The sequence below is a fragment of the Mesocricetus auratus genome, unplaced genomic scaffold (genome assembly GCF_017639785.1).
Source record: "Mesocricetus auratus isolate SY011 unplaced genomic scaffold, BCM_Maur_2.0 Super-Scaffold_100707, whole genome shotgun sequence".
Classification (NCBI taxonomy): domain Eukaryota; kingdom Metazoa; phylum Chordata; class Mammalia; order Rodentia; family Cricetidae; genus Mesocricetus; species Mesocricetus auratus.
Window position 1 is genome coordinate 8327886 of NW_024429269.1, and position 26331 is coordinate 8354216.

Below are 26331 nucleotides of genomic sequence, written 5' to 3' on the forward strand. Positions count from 1 at the left end.
TGCAGAGACAAGCAGAGTCAGGGTTGAGTTGATCCTTGGTGTCAAACTTAGTTGCAGCAGTGAAGTACAGGTCTGAGGAGACTGTAGAGGTGAAGGGTGGGACCATGCTCAGATGGTGACCAGACATAATGACAGATGGCTATTCAGGTAGTCCTTGCCAATAAGCTGAATTGAAGTCCCTGAGACAGTCCGTCAGGAGTTCCACCTGTTGGTGCCGTGACAAACATACCGAGTGGTGAAATGATAGATCAGTAGGAGCTGTAGCCATCAAAGTGATGGGGTCCTCCCTTTCATGGGGTCCAGGTGACAGTGTTGCACCATTTCCTCAGTCTAATAGACTTAGTGTTTTCCCAGACCTGGTTTTCCTGATATAATTTTACTGTCTCCATATGCCCATTGGCCCCAGTTTACTTAGATACATTTCTAGGGTGGAACTCTTTACTTTTAGAAGTTAACTTACCAGCGTGTGCCTGTGGGCACCAGACAGATGGTGCTGGTTACAGGCACAGTCATCCTGTTTCTCTGTATGGACTCAAAATGGAGTCAAGTGCTGCTTGTAACACATAGTGTCTCAGGGGAAGACATAGTCTGAAAACCACTGTTCTATCTGATTTTATAGCTGACAGCAGGAAGGAGGAGGAGGGAAGGAGGGAAGAAGGGAGGAAGGAAAGAAGGACCTTGGGAGAAGTTGGAGCACTGCCTGCTTCTGGAGGGAGAGTCTAAGGCACAGTAGTATGTCCCAGGAACAGGTGTGTAGCCTGTACTGGGTCTGCAAAAGTCTCCAGTGAGTTTGCAAAAAAAGTGCTTAAAAGTGCTGCCTTTACCTGTTAGAATGAAAATAGATTTGCCACGAAGGCTAAGAAAAATCCAATAAACTCAGTAAGGGGGTCTCAGACAGAGCTCTGTGATGTGGACCGATCATTCTGTAGCCACAGGGGGATCAGTGACACAAGAGGAGCTGTCTGCTCACAGGGGAGATCAGTAAAGACATTGCCTCATAAATGATGTGACAAAGCAAGCAGTCGTGTGGGTAAGATAGTGGCAGCTAGTGAGACCTGGAGGCATAGGCAGGGCCGGAAGTCTTTGCCTTCCTTCTCCAAACTGGAGGTAAGCAGGACAAAGGGAACCCTGGCTCATTTATTTGTTGACTTATTTTAGTGCATCCTTTGGTTAGCACACAGAGAAGATGGCTTCGCTGTGGCATCGCCACATGTGGGCCTCATCGTACTTCGCTCTCCCCTCACTGCCCTCCTGCATCCCCTTTGCTGTTCCCCTTCCTCCCTGGCATCATCCCAGCTCGGCTTTCAGATAGCATGTATTCCCCGGCTCCCCTTCCCCGCTCCTCCTCTCTTTAGATTTCTTCCTCACTTGTTAGAGTCCCCATTCTGTTTTCATCACACACACACACACACACACACACACACACACACACACACACACACACACACACACACACCGTAGGTTCCTTAATTTAAGTCTGGCTTATTTTGTTTAACACAGCGATCTCTAGTTCCATCAGTTTGATTTCCCTTCACATGTCATGATTTCATTTCTCTTTTCAATTGAATAGAATTTCATTATGTGTATGTACCATGTTTTTTTTTAAACCCCTTCATCTATTGGTGAGCATCTAGGCTGGTTACTTTCCAGCTGTTAAAAATAAACATGGATATCTCTGTGTGTGTTGGCTTAAAGTCCTCTGGGCATATATCCAGGAGTATATATATATGGTCATACGATTCTGGTTTTGTTTTTTTCAAATATCTGTTGGTCACTTGTATTTCTTTCTTTGAGGACTATTCCGTTTGTCAACTCAGTTTATTGACTGGATGATTTCTCTTTTTTTGTATTTAATTTGAAGTTCTTTATGTTCTTGCTTATGAAACACACCCCTCCCTAATGATAGTCAATGCAATGGGGAATACAATATATTTATTATCAGAGAGAGAATCACACAAGCTGGGAGTCAGAAGCGTGGCTGGCTTCCAAAAGAGGAGCTCCTTTTTCCTTTTGCTTCCTTTTATCTCTACCTGTGCTAACTTACTTGTCCCCATCCTAATGGGTGGATAACTATGTGGGGTTCACTCCTACACCTCCCAGTCCCCCGACTTTGGATGTTTATCTGGCAGAAAATTCTCCCCAACTCCGTAGCTGCCTCTTCACTCTGTTAATTGTCTACTTTGCTTTTCCATTCCATGCAATTCCATTTGGAAAATCTGACTTTTTAGAGGCAAAGGAAATAAAGTAGAAATTGTTAGGCATTATGATACTAACTCATAAATATGATTTTATTGATTTGAAATTTTATTTTTCTCATATGTTTCCCTAAAAGTATTAAATCTGGACTTAATATTCATCAGCTGAGGAAATAGGAAAATGTACTGAGTATAAGGTGTCAGCTCAGACAAGCTCAACACTCTTGCTGAGGCAGGCCCTAGTGGACCAGACTCACGAGGAGACCTTCAGCATTCTCTCTCAGGTCACTGACAAGTCAAGTAGAGAGTATCCAGGATGAGATACGTGGATGAGGGACTTAGCTGCCTTGAGTGGCTTCAGGAAGCATTGCGTCTGGTGACAGATAGAAGTGTACTTGTGACCCCATTTGTCATAGCTTTGCCAAGATGTACCAAAAATATCTTTATCTAGTGAGTTCTTACTCAAACCTACAAAGATTTATTGAACATTTTTCATGTCTAATGTGTCAAGCAGTGGCCTGGATTCAGAGGATGATAAAGGATGTAAAATTTACATTGTTTCTGTTTCCAAAGAATTTGCCTTGTGGCTTGAGAGATAAGACCTGGGCATAGGAGAAAGTAATGATAGAAAATAAATAGTCTTCCAAGGTAACCATGGAAGGGTCCACAAAGCGTAACTAATTGCGGAGGACTTGATGATGATACATAGACGCTTGGGAAAGAGACTGGGCATTCATGTATTTTTAACTTTTAATTAACAGTTATTTTGAAGCATTTTATATAGAGAGAGCGACAGAGAGAGGAGAGGAGAGTGTAATGTGTGTATGAGGGGGCTTGTGGAGGTCAGAGGGCATCTTTGTGGAGGAGCTGGTGTCTCTCCTGCCTTATGTGAGTTCCCCCGGTGACTATACTCAGCTTATCAGGCTATCACTGGGTGGCGTGGGCCTTCACCCATTGAGTCATCTTGCTAGCATGATTATATGCTTTTAAAAAGAAGACTTGAGTTAGATTTTCTTTTTTTGAGTTATTTAATTCAGGATTTTAAATATATAATTTAGTTTTCCCTTTACAAAATGTCATAGGCTTTTTTTTTGGTACTTTTTCAACAGAGTCTCACTGTATAGCTCCATCTGGAGCTTGACATGGCTACTATGCTGGCCGTGAACTTGGCCTCAGCTTGACATGGCTACTATGCTGGCCGTGAACTTGGCCTCAGCCCTTCTGCCTCTGCCTCCAGAGAGCTGGAACGATAGGCATGGGTCCTCCCACGCTTTTGCTGTCTGGCTGCTTTCACTTACTACTCTGCTTTAAGGTCTACCTGTACGATAGCAGTATAGAGAAATCAGCCTATGCTACCCATGAGGTTTCTTGGAAGGAGGCATGGTGGGAGTGACAGTGGTGGGGAAATTTGTAGGGGACAAAGGGAAATTCCCTTCACTCTATGACAGTTCACTGACTGAACTGATGATTGAGACAGGAACACAGACCTGCATTAATGTGTGGTGTGGATTGAATATGAAATGACCCTAAAAACTCATTTGATGGCTTTGTCACTAATGCAGTGTTGGGACAAGATTGGATCATTTGCCCTGACACGTAACTAATGGATTAATAGGTGAATTTATAATGTGATAGTGTTTTTTAGAGGTAGTGGAAAGCAGGAGGTGAGGTGTAGCTTGAAGAAGTCACTAAAAGTGAATCCCTGAGGAACGTATTTTGTCCTTGAGGTGAGCAGCTCTTTTCCCTATACCCATTGTCCATGAAGTTTTTGTCTGGGCCTGATCACTTACACTTCTGAACACCCGAGCCAAAGCAGACCCGCTTTTACGTTGCTTCCTCAGATGTTCTCTCAACCAGTGAAATGTAACTTGCACAGAATGAATGGGGTAACACCCAACAGCAGGGCTTCTGTGCTAGTTTGAATGCAATTGGCCCCCATAATTTCAGAGAGTGGCACTATTAGGAGGTGTGGCTTTGTTGGAAGAAGTGTGGCACTGTGAGGCATACCGCCCAGTGTCTCAGTCAACTTCCTGTTGCCTGCAAGGTGTAGGACTCTCAGTTTCAGCACCATGTCTACCCATATGCCACCATGCTCCCCACCATGATCATAATGGACTGAACCTCTGAAGCTGTAAGTGAGCCACCCTCAACCAAATGTTTTCCTTTATGAGAGTTGCAGTGATCATGGTTTCTCTTCACAGCAATAGAAACACTGAGACAGCCTCCCTGCAGGGTCCAGAGTTCTGAGAGGAGCAGATGCTTGGACAGGGGAGAACCTGGGGTGTCTTCCAGGTGTGTGAGGACAAGCCATAGGAAGAACATGGACACAGGCTGCCTTAGGAGACAAAATCTCTCAGGCTAACTATAAGAGTTGTCCTCACAATAGGTGAAAACCATCCCAGTGGCCTGTCTTTGGCCCATTGACCAAAACCCAAACCCAAACCTAAGCCCAAACCCCCAACCAATGGTCTTGGTTTTGTTTTTGCTTGATGAATAGCAATTCTATTCTTCTAAGAAGGAGCTTTCAGAAGGTGTCCCTCCCAACTGTGGAAGAGTTAAGGGATGCAGAGACAGGCTGGGGGGTGCCAGAGAGGAACTTTGAGGTGCTCTGTTTGTTACCACACTGTTTCCTGAGCCCTAGCAGTGGTATGAAGCAGAGCCAGCCATGTTTCTGAGACACGTCCTGACAGGACCACAGAGTCAGAGAGCTGCACTCCTGAATGCTCAGCTCTGCCTCGTTATGAATAAATCCATTCCAAACCAAGTTCCTTCTTTATGCGTTTATGTGTCATAATTTCTCCCTACCCTAAGCTCATTTGCATCTGTCCATTCTTTGTTTGCCTGTCCATCCATTATCTATTCATTTTATTTACTCATCATTTGGAAACCTTTGCTGAAGGCCTCTACTGTGCCAGCCACACTGGGCTGTGAGTAGAACTCACAATCTCTGTCCCTAAGAAATTCTTTTTTTTTTCCTTCTCGAAACAGGGTTTCTCTGTAGCTTTGGATCCTGTTCTGGAACTTGCTTTGTAGACCAATCTGGCCTCAAACTCATAGAGATCTGCCTGTCTCCTGCATTCTGAGGTTAAAGGTATGTGCCATGACAGCATGGTCCCAAGAAATTGTTAATTCCCAGTAGAAGAGAGACAGCATTAAAGTTGATAAGGAACAATACCAGTGATCAGGAATAGTAACAACTGATCTACATCCTTGTTCCTTTCCATGTGGGTCCTTGATGGGCAGAAGGTCACTTAGCCTTCTATTTCATGCCTTGAATATCATTACCAGTTCAACCAGTGGTAACAGTAGCTGGTATTGAAGCCTTTTAGTGGATTTTTTTGTCTCAGAGAAATAATCTATTGAGGTTTTTGCTGCTGCAGGGTGGTATTCAGAGACCATTCTGAAGAAATCCTTAGCACAAGGGGACCCTTTCTCAGGCTGCCTTAATTTCCCCCAAGGTCAGGAAATTGCATTGTCTTCATCAAGTATTTGTAGCTAAGAAATGGTTTGTGATATGTCAGTGGGAAGCAATCTATCATAACTTACAGTTACAAGTACATGGTTTAAAAATAAGACTATCAAGTGCACTTGTTCCAGCATGTCCCTGGGTGCACTCCTCATTGCTAAGCCATGTGATGGGAGCACCATGCCAGGTCCCCTGCCTGGAGAGTGGAGATGCTCACCGATGCCCTTGCAGACTCAGCAGGGCTGGGGACTGCAGTGAGGGAAGCCATGCCTTTACTGGTCTGCTCATGTCCATCTTATCCCAGTGGTCTCTTCCCTGATGCCTACTTCCCTCATGATCAAGATGGATACTTTTTCTTTCACTAAGTCACTGAGGCACTTTATACCGTGCTTGAGTTTATAGTTACTTAAAAAAAACTTCTTGAAAGTATTTAGATTAAACTTGACGCCGTTCATTGCCTTGAGGGAACAATTCGAGACTGACTTTGCTGTGTACTTACATGAACTATAACAGATGCACAATATTAAGTGCCTGACCATCTAACTCTAGGCCTTGGGTGGGTCCAAACTTCAGCACCAGGCTGATGGAGGTTGAATTTCCAGACCATAGCCGTGAAATCTTGGGATAACTATGAACCTTCTCAGAACTCAGTCAACCAACCTATAAAGTGGGAACACCTTCTCAGAACTGAGAGACACAGGGCAACCTGCAAAGTCCCTGGCTTTTGAATACTGCTTTTATTCTTTGGGCTATTATTGAGAAATTAAACCAGTGATCAGTATAACTGTTGTCATCACCTTAAAATTCACCTTAAAAATGAATTGCAAGGGCTGGGAGAGTAACTCTCCCCTAACACGTGGGAATTTGGGTCCAGTCACTAAAACAGCAAAAAACAAAAACCAATTTCAAAGGTTTAATGTACAGTTTCTGTTGTCTCAGTCTGCCTTATGGACTGTAGGTGGGTTGGGCTTCTTGGTTAGTGCCCAGCAAGACCACTGTCAGAGTGAGAGGGCAACACGACTGGTCCAGGGGATGAAAGCTCAGTGGAAGTTAGGAGTGATGCAGAGAAGCTGGACTGAGGCAGGTGTTAGCAAAGATGCTGCGATAGGAGGGTTCTGTGAGCTGTGCACTTGCTTTGTGAAGTTCTCAGTATCTGCATTCTATTCTGTAGTCAAAACAAAAGTTACTGCTTTGTAGCAATGATGTAGCAATCAGAAAACCAAGACAAATGAAGTGGAAATCTGACCAGAATGTAGCAGTTTGGAATGTAGCAGTTTAGAGATGACTGCTGGATCTGCAGAGTCCTCTAATCAGAACAGGCAGGGGAAGGGAATACTGATTGCTGACCAGGCAATGAGGGAGCTTGGATACAGGCTCCCGGGGGTTTTAAGCCCTACTGAATGTACCACCCTGACATCTGTCTGTTTGATGGAAGGACAGTGTCAAGCTGAGGCAGTTAAGAAACAGCAGACACAGAAAAGTGAGCTGCTTTGCCCTTATTACCTAAAGGGAGGACATGAGTGGCTCCCTTTGCAAAGGTGTCTCCATTGGACTGTCAGCATCCTAGAGCTCCAAGGACCCCGATGATTAACCTTACTGGGCAACCCTTATCTTCCACTGCTTTCCTTGAATGCTTTCCTGCTTATAATTTACTGACCCTAGAAATCATGCCTTTCTCTTTATTTTGTTAAAATTGTACAGTTATTGTTTGTTGTTGAGATAGTGTTTAAGTTCTCTGGACAATCCTTTCTCTGGCTCTTTCCTTTTCTTAGTGTATAAAGAAACCCTCCATGTGCATCTAAAGTATCAAAATACAAATAAAATTTAAGATTAAAATCTTCTAGCTCTCAGTTTGATTGGCAGGGCTCAGCTTGTTGAACTGGCTGGAACTGGCAGAGGAAAGGGCTTTTCTCTCCCCTACACTTGTCATCATTCTTCTGGATGCTAAGTTGGCACTGACAGTAGAAATTAACTGTCAGAAAAAGGCTTTGGGAATATACCTGAAGGATTCTGAGCCAGTGTACCACAGACAAACCAATATACTCATGTTTATTGTGACACTGTAATAGCCAAGTTATGGTGGCAACCTAGGAGTCCATCAACAGATGAATGGATAAATAAAATATGGTGTATGTACACAATTAAGTTTTACTTACTCATAAAAAGAATGAAATTCTGCCATTTGTAGGAAAATCAGTAGAGGTGATTATCTTGTTAAGTGAAAAAAAGCCAGACTCCGGAAGACAAATACTACATTATCTCTCACAAACAGAATCTAATACTTGTATACACATGTATGAAAATCTCTGATATAGTGATTGAAAGTGTGATAATATAACCTTTTGCTTTGTACAATGACACATGTATAGTTTAAAATTTGCATAAGGAAAGGCCTTGGTGTGTTCTGTGTCACCCTTTCTTCTGACTCCTGTGTTTAGCCTCTAGGATCATGGGCTAATTTGCCCTTGACCCCAGGTAGCACCAGATAGCCTTCAACCAGATACCAAGGCAGGTGCTATTGGGTGCGTGCAATCTTAGGGGTTGACTCAAGGCACTCCAGTGACACCCTTCACAGATATCAATCTAATGGCACTGGTGTGTCCAAGCATTGCACTTAGGAAACAAGGGAAGCAAATCAGCTTTCCTAATCACAGACAGGCAGCTAGGGATACTAGAAACCTGGGATCAGGATGAGCTGGTCCTCCAAGGCGCAGGAAGGCTGTCCATGGCGGGAGTCATCTTGTCTGCACATGACCCACCCATGTTTAGTTCTATCCCAGGGTTGACGATGAGGGATCATGGGAATGGCTGATCAAGCATTTCACGATACTCCTAGAAAGGCTCTCAGAGCCTAGCTTGTTGTTGGTACCCTGATAATTTTCACGGAGCCCCAAAGAGTCAGCATTTTGAAACACATGCTTGAAATCTAAAGATACACCGGTCCCTTTTAACCTTCCTGTCATGCTGCCAGTGAAGTAGGAGGGCGACTTCTCAGACACAGGGATGGGGTTATCTACTCCTCACCCACCTTGACTGGGTTCATGCTCACACTACAGGGCCAGCAGCTTGTAGTTGTAGAAGTTGTAGAAGTACTCTATTTCTTGGAACTTACTTTTCTTTATCAGAAATCGCCCCTTTAAAATTTTTCCTTTTATAATTCACTATTACATTTTCTTTCCCCCCCTCATGGGCAACACTTATTTATTTATTTATTTATTTATTTATTTATTTATTTATGACAGAGTCTCATGTATACCAAACTGACCTTGAAATCCCTATGAGCCAAGGCTTACCTTGAAATTCTTTTTTTAATTTATTTTCTAATTTATTATTTTAAAAATACTTTTTGAAAATTAATTTTTTTACATTCCAATCCCAGTTCTCCCTCCTTCCTCTCCTCCCACTCCCCCATCCCCCCACCTCCCAATTGCTCCTCGGAGAGGGTAAGACCTCCCCTAGAAGTCTACTAAGTCTATCCCATCATGTCATTGAGGCAGGACTAAGGCACCTCTCCACCCCCTCGCCCCTGTGTCTAGGCTGGGCAAGGCATCTTTCCATATAGAATGGGCTCCACTAAGTCAATTTGTGCATTAGTGTTAGGTCTTGGACCCACTGCCAGTGGCCTCATATATTGTCCCAGTCACACCACTGTCACCTATATTAAGGGAGTCTAGTTCGGTCTTATGCAGATTCCCCATTTGTCAGACCTGAGTCAATGATCTCTCATTAGCTGTGGTCAGCTGATTCTGTGGGTTTTCCCTATTATAGTTTTGATTCCTTTGTTCATATTATCTCTCCTCTCTTCGATTGTACTCCAGGAGCTTGGCCCATTGCTTAGTTGTGAATTTCTGCATCTGCTTCTATCTGTTTTTGGAAGAGGGTTCTAGATTCTCTGGGGTTGTGGATTGTAGGCTAGGTAGCTTTTGCTCATTATTACAGCCAGGTGACTATAGTATAGGCCATCAGGTGCCCGAGGGCAACCAATGTAATGGTTGCCTTCCTATTTTGTTCCTGCATTATTTATCACTGTTGACTGCATGCTCTGTCTCTGTGATAGGAGTCCCAGAAATACAAATTTGAGCAAGTTTTGCCCTGTGACTTTGAGGAAATTGGGAGGGGAGGAAGATGCAGTCTCTCAAAAGCTATGGATAGTATGATTGAAGAGATGGGTCTGAGGTGAGGGAGGGCAGTTGCTCTTGCAGATGACCCAGGTTCAATCCCAGGACCCAGTTGGTGGTTCAATGAAAAACACATGAAATAAGATAAATCTGAAAAAATCTTTTAGTAGAAACTTAAAAAAGCTATAGATAAGATTTAGAAGTGACAGAAAAGAGACTGTCTATTCTCTGCTGGGGTGGAGGGGACTGAGACACGAGAGAAAGTGATTCCATCAGTCACAAAGCATCCTTGCTTAGTAGGAGTCTTTGCACATACGTGTGGTTTTGTCCTTTCTGGTCTTTAGCTCTGCTTGAAAAGCTTGCTTCAGGGGACAGTTTGTTTGCAGACTGGCTGAAGGAGAATTCCACAACTACAAATAACCTACATGTATGACCCCAGGGATAATATTTGGGGAATGTATCCCTGGGGATCTCATACACTGCCAGGCAGGGGACTGCTGGGTGCAGGCTAGTTCTCAAATTGAAGCTTGTGTGATGTCATGTGGCTGCCCCCTCCTCCAGGGGCGCTGGCTTACATGTGAGAGACAGAGAACTGCATTTCTAACAGTTCTGTGACTGTCCTTTGGAAACTGCTCATGTCTGCTAAGATTGCAGTTTCCTGGCCCTTCTGAGGAGCACAGTGTTCCATGTATGTGATGTAGCCAGACACTAGAAGGCCATCACTTCAAATGCCAGCCTTTGCCTCCTCGAATCTTGACATCCTTTACTTCCCGAAGGCCCTTTCCTTTGAATGCTTTCTCATCCACAGGGATCTGAACACCATCGACTCTTTCTTGCTGACTCAGGACCACTGTAATGAACATCCATTATGGCTGTTTTCAGAAATGCACATGGGGTCATATTAAGCCATCTGACTCCAAGGAGTCTGGGACCACGCCAGCCAGCACAGACTGCCGTCATAACAAAGCAAGGCAGGCCTGGAGCCAGGGAGGGGTGTGAGTGTCCTTCTGTTCTTAGGCAAGTACTGGTCTTGTGATTGCGTGCTTATGAAAAGTCTTTGGGGGGATGCCAGGGAAGGATCTGAGGACGTTAGGCTCTGGAAAGAGCTTAAGACAATTGTTGTTTACCTTAGTACAGAGGCATTTCAGTGTTTCTACAACAATAAGGCTGTACTATCTGCTTGCTTACTGTCAGTATAACAAATCACCTAAGTTAATCAAGTTATAAAGAGAAATGGCTCATGTTGGCACATGGCTTTGGGAGTTTCAGTTCATTACAGATTGGTTCTGTTGGTTTGAAGCTGTGACAAAGTGACATCTTAGTTCAGTCCCATGGAGGCTCCACAGCTGTTGGTCTAGAGTTCATGAGTTTCCATGAGCCTGACTCAGCTGTCTCTGCAGATTTCTCCATCAGGATCTTGATCTCCCTTGCTCATCTATTCCCTTCTCCATCTCTTTGACTGGATTCTGGGAGCTTGGTCTGGTGGGTGACTGTGGATCTCTGCATCCAGTTTCATCAATTACTGGATGAAGACTCTATGATGATAGTTGGGGTATTCACCAATCTAATTACAGGGTTGGACAGTTAGGGCATCCTCTCCATGTAACTAGGCCCTCCATAAATGGGAAACAGTTGTGAAGCTTGGACTATCTGAGGGGGCCTCTGGCAGTAGGACCATGATACAAACCTAGTACATGAGCTGGCTTGTTGGAGTCCATCCCCTATGGTGGGATGCTATGGTCAGCACTAATGCATGAGAGAGGGACTTGGTCCTGCTCCAACTTAATTTGCCGGACTTTGTTGACTCCTCATAGGAGTCCTTACCCATGGGGAAGAGAGGATGGGGGGGTGGGCTGGGGGAGGAGGTGAAGGTGGCAGAAAGAGGGGTGGGAGGGAGAACTGGGCTTGGAATATAGAATGAAACTTAAAGATATAAATAAATTATAAAGACCCCAAAACAAAGTGGCACTTGAGGGTGGGTAGTATGTGGTAGAACAAAGCTTAGGGTGACTGGGAGGTGGCCAGTGTCTCACAATATTCTTCAAGGGGACAGACACCTCCCAACAACCTAAAGCTTTCCACTAGGCACCATTTCTAAGAGTGTCCATCACCTCTCAAGCCAGAGACCAAGCCAGAAACCCATGAGCCTTTAGGGGACATTTTAGGCCCACATTATAGTGTGATTCTGGTGTGAAGTTTCAGTGCCCATCAGCTTGGTGATGTCCTATTGAATGACAAATTTCTTGTTTTTCCTTTCTTGCTGTCAAGTTCTCATTCACAGTTGCATTTTATTACCCATTGAGGAACTGTCAGGCAGACTGGGTTCACACCAGGATGATTCAGGCTGTTATGAGTGTGCTGCCCAGCTGGGAAATGATGCGTGCCCTTGGTTTTCCCGAGACTTTGGATTCTCTTGGTAAAATTTGAATGTATTTGTGGCTCTTTGAATAAGAATGACCCCCATAGTCTTATATTTGAATGTTTGGCTCGCAGTTGGTGGACTGTTTAGGAAAACGGCCTGCTTGGAGGATGTGTGTCACTGGGAGTGGGCTTTGAGGTTTCAAAAGCCCACACCAAGGGCCAGTCCCGATCTCTGCCTCATGCCTGTGGACAGGTGTGAGCTCTCAGCTACTGCTCAAGTACCATGCTTCCTGCCATGACGGTCACGAACTAAGTAAGCAAGCCCTCAATTAAATGTCTACTTTTATACCTTGCCTTGGTCATGGTGTTTCTTCACAGCAGTAGAAAAGCAACTAAGACACTATTCATGCCTTTAAGCCATTGCAGACTAGCTTTTTAAAAGGCTTTTCTCAAACAATCCCAACTTGGTGCAAAATAACAAAATGCTTATGATATCAAGTTACACATTTAATCAGACAAAAAGGCCAGTGGTAACATTCCTAATAGATGCTGGCTTGGAATGTGGGTAAGGGGGCTCTTGCTTCCTTTATATGACAAAGTTTCCCCTCTTTCTCTTGAAAAAAAATCAACATTTCTCATACTCTTTTCCTGCTTTGAGCTGTGCCTTTTAAAAAGCAATTAGGCTAGATTGTGACTGATACAGATAGTGCCTGGGTCAGGGAAGAGAAAGCAGCAGCCACCTATGTGAGATGTCAGTGTTAGCTGTCTTCCTGGCTGTAGGCTTGCTGTGTGGAACATGGTGTCTGTCTTTTTATTTAGTTCTTTCAGAACATCTCTCTTTTCTCCTCTGCTGGTTTGCCTTGGCACTGGCTTCTGGGTTAGTGCCAAAACAAAGTAGATGGCTGACTTATAGGTTCATTCTCCTTTATTTGTCTGTTCAATAGGCAGTAGCTAAGTCAGACTAGGTGCTAACTATGAAGACCCTCGTGGGGACACGGTGTGTCATGTCCATCTGACGTTAATTTAGGGCTTGTAATGTAAATGTTAGAGTGTGTCTGTGCCTGGCATGTGCGAAGATCTGAGTTCAGGCTTCCTCATCACGGGAAAGAAAGAAAGCAGGAGGGAAAGAAAGGAGGGAGGGAGGGAGGAAGGGAAGTCGATCCCATTGGTGAGAGCTAATCACCAATGTAATAAGGTTAGGGCTCTTAGAAGGTTGTTTGGCTCTGTCATGGGAGTGCGGCACAGTGTTTCCCCCAGGCTCTTCAGCATACTAATAACAAAACACCATGGAACAGAAATTCATTTCTCACAGTTTGGGAAGCTGGAAGTCCAAAGCCGCGGTGCCCATTGATTCCATGTCTGGTGAGGTCTTGGGGTCTAATTCCAAGACAGAACCTTACAACAGCGTCTCATGGTAGAAGACAGAAGTGAGCTTGCACACCTGGTGGAGGAGATGGGAGAAGATGAACTTGCTCCCTGGAGGCATCGCCTAAGGGTGCTAGCCCCTGTCTATGAGGAAGACCTCTCATGACTTATTCACCTCCCAGTGCAGTTCCATTAGGGGTTGTGTCAACAAGGATGTTTGAAGACATGCAGACACTTGAACCACAGCACCCACTGTGTTCTTCTGCCGTATGAGCACCCATCAGTCTTGGAAACTGAATATGCCATTGCTAGATACTGCATCTGCAGGGGCCTTGAACACGGACAGCCAGCCTCTCGCACTGTGAGGAATAAATTTGTAGTGTTTATAAATGATCCAGGTTGTGGTGTTTGTCATCACTGCAGAACTTAGTCAATGGTACCCTGCACTTTAAGCTTCCAGAACCTTCCATGGGGGGCATTCTGGGGAGCAGCATTCTTGCTGTATAGCCCAGTCTAGCTTGTCTAGTTACATTGTGTTAAGCTGTGGGGAAGAAATTAGAATTGTCTTCTCCAGAGATTTCAGGAGGAGCTGTGTAGCCTGGCTGTAGCCCCACCAGAATCTCACTGGTCCACTTTAAACAAGTTTTCAATTCTTTTGCATCTAGAGTTTTCATTCTGTACCAGATTAGGTTTTTTTGGTTGTTGTTTTGTTTGGTGTTTTTTTTTCTGTACAGTGGTAACCGTATTTTCACCCCCTAGAATCTAATGGGAACACATATTCTATAAATATCTTGCATCTGATTTTAATGAAATGTTACCTGTTGGTTACCTTTGTCTGTTATCTAGTTGTATTTGAGGCCTACCCTTAAGAATGGCTTGTTTCTTCAATGAGTCTTTCTTGGAGGAAACTACTTTTTCATTTGCAAGTGGCTATCAAATAGAGAGAGCTTCTGGGTGAGGAATGGGGGCATGTGTCCACTTCTAACCTCGGCTCTAGAATCCACCTCCCCATCTGGTGCACATTCATAGAGGCCTTGTGCATGCTGCTACAGTCTCTGTGATTTCATATGTGTGACTGTTGTGTCTAGAAGGCTTTGTTTCTTTGGTGTCCTTCATCCCCCTCTGACTCTTACAATCTTTTGTCTCTTCTCCCAGAGGGTTCCTTGACCCTGAGGAGTGTGATTTTTATGGAGATGTCCCTTTTAGGGCTGGGTTTTCCAAGTTCTCTCACTCTCTGCATATTGTCTGGCCATGGGTCTGTGTTTGTTCCCATCTGCTGCAAGAGAAAACTTCTATGATGATGACTGAGCAAGACATTGACCTATGAATATAGCAGAATGTCATTAGGAGATATTTTATTGATATGTCCCTTTAATAGGACAGTACTGTTTGGCTTTTCCCTATGTTCCTGGCTTGTCTAGTCTCAGGATCTTAGACATCCAAACAGTGTTGGTGATGGGTTCAGTCTCATGGAGTGAGCCTTAACTCAAATTAGATGTTGGTTGGTTGCTCCCACAAACTGTGTGCCACTATTACACCAGTGTATATTGAGGGCTGGTCACCAATGTAGATAAAAGGTTTTAGCTGGATTAGTATGTATGTTTCTCCTTTGGTAGCATTCAAAATACAGAATGAAGTCTCTAGGTAGGCATTAGTTTGACTTTTCCATGTTCAATGAATGGTGTAGGTGTTGTCTTAAGAAAAGGGCATTACCATCAATTTGTGGAAAGACACCAATATCCTTGACAATAGTCTGGGTTGTTTGGGGGTTTCTATAGGACACCTTTGACCAAGAAATCAACTAGATGTAACCCATTACTGGTACTGGAATCTTCCTTTCATCATGAGAGATATCTAGTTGGGGCTCTGTGTCCCTTATTATGTGGAGATTTCATTTAGATCCCCTTCATATATGTACTTATATGAAGTGTCTACTGTATTAGATTTCCATACAATCCCTCAAATGGTCTTTAGTTTTAGCTGTCCCTCCCCACATTCCTTCCCTCATCTCCCTCCCTATTCTATCATCCCATTCTTGTCTCCACCCTCCCCATCCTCATTTATTCTATTTCCCCTTCCAAGGAAGATCCACCACAACCTCAGTTCCTTACTCTCCACCTAACTTCTGTAGCTATATGGATTGTAGCTTGCTTATCAAGGACAACAGCTAACATCCACATATAAGTGAACAGATATAGTATTTGTCTTTCTGTGTTTGGGTTACCTCACTCAGTATGATTTTTTTTCTAGTTTATCTGCAGATTTCAGTTTTTTAAATGGCTGAATGATTTTCCATTGTGTAAATGTACCACATTTTCTTTATCCATTCACCTGTTGGGAGGCATCTAGGCTGTTGTCAGTTTCTGGATGTTATGAATAGAGCAATACTGAACATGATGGAATAAGTGTCTTTGTGGTGGGATGACGTGTCCTTTGGTTATATGCTCAAGAATGGTATAGCTGAATCTTGAGGTAACTCTCTCTAGTCTCATCTTTTTGAGGAACTGCCATACTTATTTCCATAGTACCTGTACAAGTTTGCACTCCCACCAGTGTTGCGGGATTCTTGCCTGGGTCCTGTCACCACTTTAGCCCCCAAATAACACACAAGACACTATATTAATTATAAAGCTGTTGGTCATTTGCCTTGGTTTCTTATAGGCTAACTCTGACTTAATAATTGACCCATAATTACTAATATATATTTTTATAAGGTCTCATCTTACCGAGAACGCCAGACTTGTATGCCCCCTCCTCCCGGAATCACACGGCAACTCCCTACTCTTGAGTACATTTCCCAGAATCCTCCTCAACTCCTAGTCCCACCTATCTTGCTTCTCTATTGGCCAACAGTGCTTTATTTATCAACCAGTCAGACAAACGTATACACAGAAGGGCTTTTCCCCCATCATACCAGCTATAAAGGAATGCTCCCCTTGCTCTATATTATCACCAACAAGAGCTGTTATTTGTGTTACTGATGTTAGTCATTCTGATTGGTATAAGACGAAATATCATAGTAGTTTTGATTTGCATTTCTCTTATGGCTGAAGATGCTGAAGATTTCTTAGGTAATTCTCAGTCATTTGAGTTTCAGATGTTGAGAATTGTTTAAATCTGTATGCCATTTTAAAAAATTGAGATGTTTTTCTTGATGCCCAGCTTTTAAAGCTTTTTATATATTTCAGATATTAGCCCTCTATCAGATGGCTATTTATTCTCTCTGCCTGACAGCCCCGCCTGTTCTTTCCTGCATAGCTATTGATTGTTCAGCTCTTTAGGAGACCAATTAGATGTTTTAGACAGGCAGAATAGCACAGCTTCAGAGTTAAACAAATGCAACATAAAAGAATGCAATGCATCCTTGCATCATTAAACAAATGTTTCACAGTATAAACAAATGTAGCACATCTTAAAATAATATTCTAAAACAGATTTTTTTAGATATTCTGGCTTTTTTCTTTTTTTGTGTGTGTGTTTCTACATGAAGCTGAAAGTTGCTCTTTCAAATTCTGTGAAGAATTATGTTAGGATTTAGATGGGATTACATTGGGGTTGTTGTTTGTTTTTGGTAGGATGGCTATTTTTACTATGTTAATTCTAACAATGCATGAATATGGGAGATCTTTCCATCTTCTGCTATCTTTTTCAGTTTCTTTCTTCAGTGTCTTAAAGTTTTTTATCATGTAAATCTTTCACTTGCTTGGTTAGAGTTACCTCAAACTATTTTATATTATTTGAGGCTATTGTGAAAGGTATTGTTACCCTGACTTCTTTCTCAGTTTGTTTGTTATTTGTATATTGGAGGGCTACTGATTTTTGTGTGTTACTTTTGTATCCAGGTACTTTGTTGAAAGTGTTTATCAGTTTTAGGAGTTTCCTGGTGGAATTTTTAGGGTCCCTTATGCATATTATCCTATCAACTGCAAATAAAGATACTTTGACTTCTTCCTATCTAATTTGTACCCCTTTCATCTCCATCAGCTCTCATACTGCTATTGATAGAACTTCAGGTACTGTATTGAATAGATACGGAGAGAGTGGACAGTCTTGCTTTGTTCCTGGTTTTAGGGGGAAAGCCTTGAGTTTTTCTCCATTTAGGTTGATGTTTACTATGGACTTGCTGTAAACTGTCTTTATTATATTGAGCTTTGTCCTTTCCCTAATCTCTTCAGGACTTTTATCATGAATAAGTGCTGTTCTCGTCAAAGACTTTTTCCATTATCTAATAAGATAAATGATCATGTGGTTTTTGTCTTTCACTTTGTTTATACAATGGATTAAATTTATTGATTTGTGCATGTTGAGCCATTCCTGCATCTCTGGGATGAAACCTACTTGATCATGGTAGATTTTTTTGATGTGTTCTTGAAGTTGGTTTGTAAGTATTTTATTGAATATTTTTGCATCTGTGTTCATAAGGGAAATTGGTCTGTAATTCTCTTTCTTTGTTGGGTCTTTTTGTGGTTTAGGTATCATAGTAACTGTGCCTTCATAAAAAAAAATTGGCCAAGAATCCTTTTGTTTATATTTTGTGAAATATTTTCAAGATTCTTGGGTTTAATTATTATTTGAAAGTCTGATAGAATATTGTGCTAAAACTATCTGGCCCTAGGCTTTTTTTGGTTGAGAGACTTTTAATGATTGCTTCTGTATCAGTAGGGGTTATAGGTCTGTTTAAATTGGCTTTCTTATTTTGATTTAACTTTGGTAGTTGGTATATAGCAAGAAAATTACCAATTTCTTTTAGATTTTTCAATTTTGCTGAATATGGGCTTTTAAATAATGTCCTTATTATTCTCTAGATTTCCTAGGTGTCTGTTGTTATGTTCCCTTTCATCTCTAATTTTGTTTTTCTGTTGCTGAGTGTGTTTTTGTATTGTCTCTTTCCCATCTCTTTTTCTAATGGGTGCAGAAAGAGCCCCTTACTAGTCTGGTGGTTAGGGGACCAGGGTTCCCTTTTGGTGGGTGCTAGCAAGTTCAATAATCTGGTGGTTCTTCTATTCCTTGTCCTCATTCTGGTCCCATGGGTGGAGAAGAAGAACAGGAATCTGGGGCGCTTACCCTCCCACCTGGTCCCCTGGACCCTTTGCTGGATCCTGTTGTACCTGATCCTGCCAGAACAGCTGCTCCCCTGGTCTCCCTGGATCAGCTAGTTTCCTGGTCTCGTTGGTGGGAGAGAAGTCCTGGAGTCTGGGGTGTTTGGCTCCCGCCGGGATTGGAAGCTCTGTTTAGTTCCCAGGTGATCCCCAGGCACTGGAACACAGGCCCAGAAGCAGGGCCTGTTGTACCTGATCCTGCCACCGCTGGAACAGCTGCTCCCCTGGTCTCCCTGGATCAGCTAGTTTCCTGGTCTCGTTGGTGGGAGAGAAGTCCTGGAGTCTGGGGTGTTTGGCTCCTGACGGGATTGGAAGCTCTGTGCAGTTCCCAGGTGATCCCCAGGCACTGGACTCTAATTTTCTTAATTTAATCTCTCTCTGTCTTTTAGTTACTCTGACCAAGGGTTTGCCTGTCTTGCTGATTTTCTCAAAGACAAAAGTGATGTTAAGAGCTGACCTGAACAAGGTGGAGATGTTGGACCCCAGACTGATGGCTGAGAGGCCAGCATGGGACTGATCCATAACCCCTGAATGCCGGTGTCAGTGAGGAGACTTAGGCAATCTATGGAGCTTTGGGAAGTAGATCAGTATTTATCCCTGGCACACAAATGGACTTTGGGTGCTCATCCCACAATGAGGGATGCTCTCTCAATCTGGACACTTGGGGGAGGGCCTGGGCCCTCCCCAGAACAAAATGACAGACTCTAGAGATCCCCCATGGAGGGCCTTACCCTCCTTGGGGAATCGAGTGAGGACTGGGTGGAGGGTTGGGAGGGTGGGGGGGGTGGGCGTGGAGGGGAGAGAGAGGGAGCTGGGATTGACATGGGAAGCAAGCTTTGTTTCTAATTTAAATATAAAATAAAAACATGTCAAAAAATAAAAAATTTAAAAAAGTGATGTTAAGTTACTAATATGAGATGTCTCCAATTTTTTAAATGTAGGTACTTGCCTCTTAGAATGGCCTTCATTGTGTTCTATAAGTTTGAGTATTCATTCATTGAGTATTCATACCTTTGTGTGTTCATTTTCAGTAATTCTAGAAAGTTTTATTGTTTTCCCCTAATTTCTTCCTTGACCCATTTCTCATTCAATAATGAGTTATTCAGTTTCCATGAATTTGTAAGCTTCCTGTCATTTCTGTTGTGGTTGATAATCCAGCTTTAATCTGTGGTGGTCATATAGGATGCAGGGTGTTTTTTAAATTTTCTTTCCTGTTGAGACTTGTTTTGTGTCTGAGTATGTGATCAACTTTTGAAAAAGTTTCATGCAGTGCTCAGACGGTACACTCTTTTGTGTTTGGGTGAAATGTTCTGCAAATATCTGCCATTTGGTTTATGATGTCAATTAGCTCCAGCATTTCTTACTTAGTTTTTGTCTGGATGACTTGCCTTTTGTTGAGAGAGGGGCACTGAAGTCTTCCATGATCAGTGTGTGAGGATCAATATATGATTTAAGATGTAGTAGTGTTTGTTTTACAAACTTGGGTGCCCTTGTGTTTGGTGCATAAATATTGAATTGCAATCACCTCATAGTGGATTTTTTTCCTTTGGTGAATATATAGTGTCCTTCCCTATCTCTTGTGATTAGTTTTGGTTTGAAGTCTATTTTGTCAGATATTAAAATGACTGCACTGGCTCGTTTCTTAGGTCCATTTGCTTGGAATACCTTTTTACCACGCTTTTCCCCTGAGGTGATGTCTATGTTAAAGTGTGTTTTTTGGATACAGCAGAAGGATGAATTCTGTTTTCAAATTGGTTATGTTAGCCTGTGTCTTTTTTATTAGGGAAATGAGACTATTGATGTTGAGAGTTGTCAATGAATTATTTGCTGATCCCTGTTATTTTGCTGTAGTGTGGCTTTTCCCCTCCATTCTTTTGATTTGCTGGTCTGGGATTATCTATTCCCTTTGTTTTCTTGGGTGAGGTCAACCCCTTGAAGTTGAAGTGCTTTTGTTGGTATTTTATCACAGCAACGAGAAACTTAAATAACCCTCCATCCCGATATGCATTTTTCTTTCTGAAGGCCCACTTCAGACTACACAAGATGTCTTTGTATTTTGGCTTCAACAAGTTGCAGAACAGATTCTTGTCAAAGTAGACTTGTAAGCTACAATCATTGCCCATGTCTATACAGATGCCAAGACACACAGGCATACAAGAGATATTCACTAGACAAGGAGAGTGAGAGCTTGAAGGATACCACAGTTCCCTGTGTAATGCCAAGTTTAAGTTGTTGGAGGCAGTCAGTTCTCTGCTTTTGAATCAAGACTGGATCCATCTTATAGGTGTGCAACGAATGCAAGCTGCTGCTTTCTTATCCTAGGACTTGGTGGGCTATATTCATGGGTAGGGTGAATTATTTGTGATCCAGGACTATCTAGGAATGCTGCTTCCTTAAGTGACTAAAGAGAGCTATCCAATGAGGAGTACTTTCTGTCTACCTACAGTTGGATTTCTGGTTCTGTCTTGCTGGCTTTATTGTTCTGGTATATCCCAGGGAGAGAGGAAACAGTCTCCTTCCTGTAGAATGCTGGGGCACCCTGGCATCTATCTGAGGTTAACATGATTATGTGTAGTATGTGAGCTGAGGAGGTTAAGGTTCATTTTTAGAGCCAGTTTTCCCTTTGGAAATACCCACATCTCTATGGAAATGCCTCCTCCAGTTGAGGTGAGCTGATTCTAGTTTAGAGTCCTTGTGGGAATGTGTCACTGATAAATCCCCCAGGGCTGGAGAAGGGAGGAAAGCTGTGTTCTTAGGAAGACAGAGGAGGAGAGCTGTGAAAACCTCATTGTTTTGTTCTTTTGTCAGTCTATTCCAAGAATCTTGAGGAAGAGCCACCTTAGGCTCCCCAAGATCCTTCATCATCATTCGGCATTTCACTCACTTTATTAGTTATTTTTCTCATTTCCACAATGGAATTCGCGTCAAGCAACAATTTTTGGGAGGTGAAGTTTCTTTTTGCTTATGGCTTGAGAGTACAGGCCATGGAGACTGGGGAGCCCTGCTGGCACACCACACCTGGGCAGACTGGGAAGTAGCAACTAGTCAGGAAGAAGGGCTGGCTGTGAAAACCCAAGGCCACCACATCCACTTCCTCCACAAACACCTCCTGACATTTGCACAACCTTCCCAAATGTAGTCATCAGCCATGGACCAAGTATTCAAAAGCATGAGCTTATGGGGGAACATTGCATATAAAATCCATGCCAAATAATGAGGTAATTTTTAAAAGTCAAATTATTCTAAATATAGTTATTTTGGAAATGCAATTTGCATTAATCACTGGAGTGCCAAAATATAACTGTAAGAGAAACTAGAATCACTTAGGATGATCAGGTAATTGGAGTGAACCATTAAATGGGGACTCCAGGGTATTCCTGTCCATTTTTAGAAGCAATTGTGACTCTTTTTTGGATGTGTTTGCCTGGTACCTTTTCCCTAGAACTTCCATTCATAATGTGTCTAGGGAAATGTGTGTGAGGTTGGCAAATAGGATTCATTTAGAAGAGGATTATATAAGAACAGTGTGTGAAAAATGATAAGCTGTTGTAAGAGATTTCAGAAGGGAATCAGTGGATGTATTTGAAAGAAATTGAATAAAGTTGAAGAGGCTGTTGCCCATGAGGGAACACTTCCTTGTCTATATTAAAGTTGAAGAGGCTGTTGCCCATGAGGGAAGGCTTCCTTGCCTACATTAGAGTTGAAGAGGCTGCCTCCCATCAGGAAAGGTTTCCTACCTGAATTTTGTTGGGAAGTTCTACCTGCATTCCCGGAAGGATCATGTTTACTCCCCTTGTGAATAATGAAAATACGTCAGCATTATGTCAGCATCAAGCTGTCTAGGAAGTGGATTGTGATATCTAGGAACTCACAAAGGAGGCACTTTGGGATCATTCATTCTGAGAGCAAACTCCATGGTGTGGTGGTTTGAATGATGTCACCTGTAAATCTCAGTCATTTTAGTAGTTGGGGGCACCATTTGGGTAGATTTAGAAGGTATGACCTTGATGGATAAAGTATGCCACTGAGAGCAGGCTTTGAGGTTTTAAAAGTCATGCAGCCTTTGTAGTGCACTGTCTGTGTGTTGCCTGAGGTTTGAAATATGAGTGCTCAGCTATTGTTACTGCTCCAGTCGCCACGACAACCTGCTGCCATGCTTCCCCATGGATTCTAACCCTCTGTAACCACAGCCCAAATAAACCTTTCTGTAAGTTGCCTTGGTGTGGTGTTTTAGCTCAGCAATAGAAAGGGGACTAATGCAATGGTAGGAAGTATTTACCATCAAAGGCTGTCACTGGCCCAGCTCAGTCACTAGGCAATCATTTCAGTCTCCCCCTCTAGCAGTGTTTGAATCACAATGGTGTATTTGGGGGTGTGATGTGGTGTGTGCATGAACATACATGTGTGCACATTTGTGTGCAGGAGCATGTGCACTTCTGTGCATGTGTGTGTGTGGGGGGTCAGAGGTCAATGTTAGTGTCTTCCTTTGCTGTTCTTCACTTTATTTTTTGAGACAGCTCTCTCACTGAATGAGAGCTCTGTGATTCATCTGGACTGGCTGGTCCATGAGCTCCAGGAAGCCATCTGTCTCCACACATTTACAGCTTCTCTCCCTGTTTACATGGGTGCTGGGGACCCAAACTTTGGTCCTTAGGGTTGTGCCAACACTTTAACTACTGAGCCATCTCCCTGACTCATAATACATTATTATGATAAAAATTAATGTTAACCATGTTATTATCACTCAGATCTCATAGCTGTCTTAGGGATTCACTCTTGTTGTCTGTACATTTGGTGGGTCTAGAAGAATACAGAGATCATGTGCTCATCATTACAGCATAACGTAGGAACATTTCACTACCAGAACAGTTCACTGCTTTGTACAATTGACCCTTCCCTTTGGGTAAGCTCCAGCAGCTCCTGGTTTGTGTTTGTGTCTTCATAGTTTTGCCTTTTCTGAAACACCAGAGTTGGGAGTCCTATTGTGAAGAACCATTGTCAGCCTGGTTTCCTCCTCTCAGTAACATGCATTTACATTTCCTTCTTGTCTTTTCGTGGCTTGTTTCCTTTTAGAGTTGAATACTGTTCCAGCCTCTCCCTTACCCCCCAGGTAACTAGAACTCCCAGGTGTCTCCTAGTGCAGAGACAAGAGTTAAAGAGTATGGCTGTTGGGAGGGTCAACATCCCCTGGGCATTGAACTTGAGCTCTTCCTCGTGATGACATTCGGTAGTGGTTTTTCCCCTGTTGTAATGGATGGAGGCAGCCCTGGTTTCTTTGTGTGGTACACCATTTTGCCTCTGTGGTATTGCAGTCAGCAGTTGCACCTGCCATTACTGCTGCTGATCTGTGCTCTGTCATGTGTTATTGCCCTAGGTGACATGGACAGTCTTGGATGGGGGCTAGTTTGGCTGCTGCAAGGTCTTCACAGTAAGTCTAATTTTATTCACGTGACCACTGTGGTCCCTCGTGGTCAAACATGTTACTACTCCCCTCTGTGTCATTAATAGAACCTTAGTTCAGGATCGTAAATGAGCTGTTCCTGAGCTCTTGGGTGTGGTGATATATTTATGATTTGTTAAAGCTTGCCTGAAGGTACAGAGAGCAAAGCTAGCCACAAGTCAGAGAGCCAGGCAATGGTGATACACATCTTTAATCTCAGCAGCCATGCTAGCTAGCCATAATGCCAAGTGCTGGTGGCACACACCTTTAATCCCAGGACTCAAGAGACAGGCAGATGGATCTCTGTTTGTTCAAAGTCACACCGACCTGCATGAAGTTGATTCAGTCCTAAAGAGAAAGAGTTCACACAAAGGTGATCTCAACACCTGGGATTACATGCCTTTAATTCCAGGATTGAAAGTTATAAAAGGAAGAGGCAGCAGTCTGGGATTGCTGTCTGAGGTTTGGTGGAGAGATTTATTCTCCAGTCACCCTGAGGAGAGGATAGCCCTTTCAGCTGAGGTAGAGATAAGAACCAGTGGCCTGGCTGCCTTGGTTTTCTAATCTTCAGTTTGGAGCTTAAACCCCAATATCTGTCCCTAGGTTTTTATTTTTCATATTACAGTTGGGTTCCTGCCAGACCAGGGGGTCAGTTGGAGGGAGCTCCATGTGGTTTTCTGTGGATGTCAGTGGGAGGGAGCTCTGTGTGGTTTTCTGTGGCAAGGTGATGCACTCACCCTGATAAGGACTTTTTGTTCAGTTATTGCATGGTTTCAATATAACAAAGGAAAAGATCGCAAAGGATCACAGGAGTATCTATCTCATAAATTAGTGCTGTCTGTAGGGCGATAATTAAATGGGGGAACCCTTAATCTCTTATGTTCCTTCATTCTCCATTCTTTGATTAGATACTTCAAGGAAACTAATTTTGCATCTTCAACTTTCAACTTCTGATCTTAGATGCAGAAAAAAATCTACCAGAATCCCCTTGAAATTCTGCAGAAGTAACACTTAGAAGTTAAAACAGTGGACTCGCAGCAACGATGCAAGGCTTATAAGAATGCATTGGGATAAAGCTTGATTTGTGATGCTTGACTTCAGTGTCTTTAGTTACAGTTTGCAAATTCACTTATTTCATGAGATTATAGCTGGGCAGTGTCTGTTGTTTATTTTTCTTTTCTGTCTAAATTGTCCTGAAAACAGTATTTTCTAGAGCTAACACAGCTGGCCAGACCAGCAGGCTTTCATTCATCTCCTGTGGGCTGTGACGCATGCTGTCTGCAGAGATATCAAAATAATGACTGCAGGCTTCGTAATAGTGTCTAATAATAATGTCTATTGTGTCTGTTTATAGAAAAAGGCATTCAGTGGGTCTCATTTCCTTTAAGGGAAGAAGTATATGGTTACAGGTATTCAGGTATCACCCTGAGCATAATTATACTCAAGCATGAAAAAATATGAGAAACAGGTTGGGGCACTGGACATCTTAGACTCAAGATCTAGATTTTTAATTCCAAATACCAGAGGAAATATTTGAGTTGTAATAAGAATGAGATGGTAAAATAGATACCTTGAAATAGCCTGTGGAAAAGGTGATTGAAGCATTTTTTTAAAAAATTGTGGGTTGGTTTATTTTTCCAAAGTGGCATTTTTACCTTTCTCTCTCTGTAATGTCAAGGTCATGTGTCTTCAACTTATTCAGTGGGATGGCCTTGTCTTTTAGATCACTTTTAGACAGATGCTCATTTTTATTGTGGTTATTTTTGAGAATTTCATGCATGTGTGCTGCATGTACACCACTCCACCCTACCCTCCTACTCAAAATCCTCCCACATCCCCTCCCAAATTCATGGTCTTTTCTCTAATTATTGTGACATGTATATGCACATGTATACATAGCTGAATCCTATTGGCTTATGTACAAGTGTCCAGGGATGATCACTTGCGGTTGAAGAGTCTATATGGGAGCTTGTCTCTCAGGGAAACTGATTCTCTCTCTTAGCATCCATTGATAACCTGTAGCTCTTCATGTAGGGGTTGGGACATGTGGAATTACCCCTGCCCATGTTGAAATGCCAACTGATATCTTATGGGACTTGTTCAGGCAGCCGTATTGTTGCAAGGTCATGGGTACATTTTCCACGTCTAGGGGACATGTCAAGGGGACACTATCTGATGGCAGACATCCTGGGCCTCTGACTTGTACGCTCTTTCCATCACCTCTTCCATGATTTTCCCTGAGATATATAGGTGGATACATAGGTATAGAGTTTGTGTTGCAGATTCA

The 26331-nt window shown here is 42.8% G+C and overlaps 1 protein-coding gene across 3 annotated transcripts in view; it reads left to right on the forward strand.

Moving 5' to 3' along the window:
- Positions 1-26331, forward strand: part of Atp8a2 (ATPase phospholipid transporting 8A2) — a 547410-nt gene that overhangs the window by 41217 nt on the left and 479862 nt on the right. Inside the window, exon 2 of one of the 3 annotated variants that reach the window (XM_040740601.1) lies at positions 23979-24032. The exons of the other annotated variants lie outside the window; for them this stretch is intronic. Coding sequence (XP_040596535.1) covers positions 23979-24032 — 54 coding nt within the window. The remainder of the gene's footprint in view (positions 1-23978; positions 24033-26331) is intronic. 3 annotated transcript variants of the gene reach the window in all.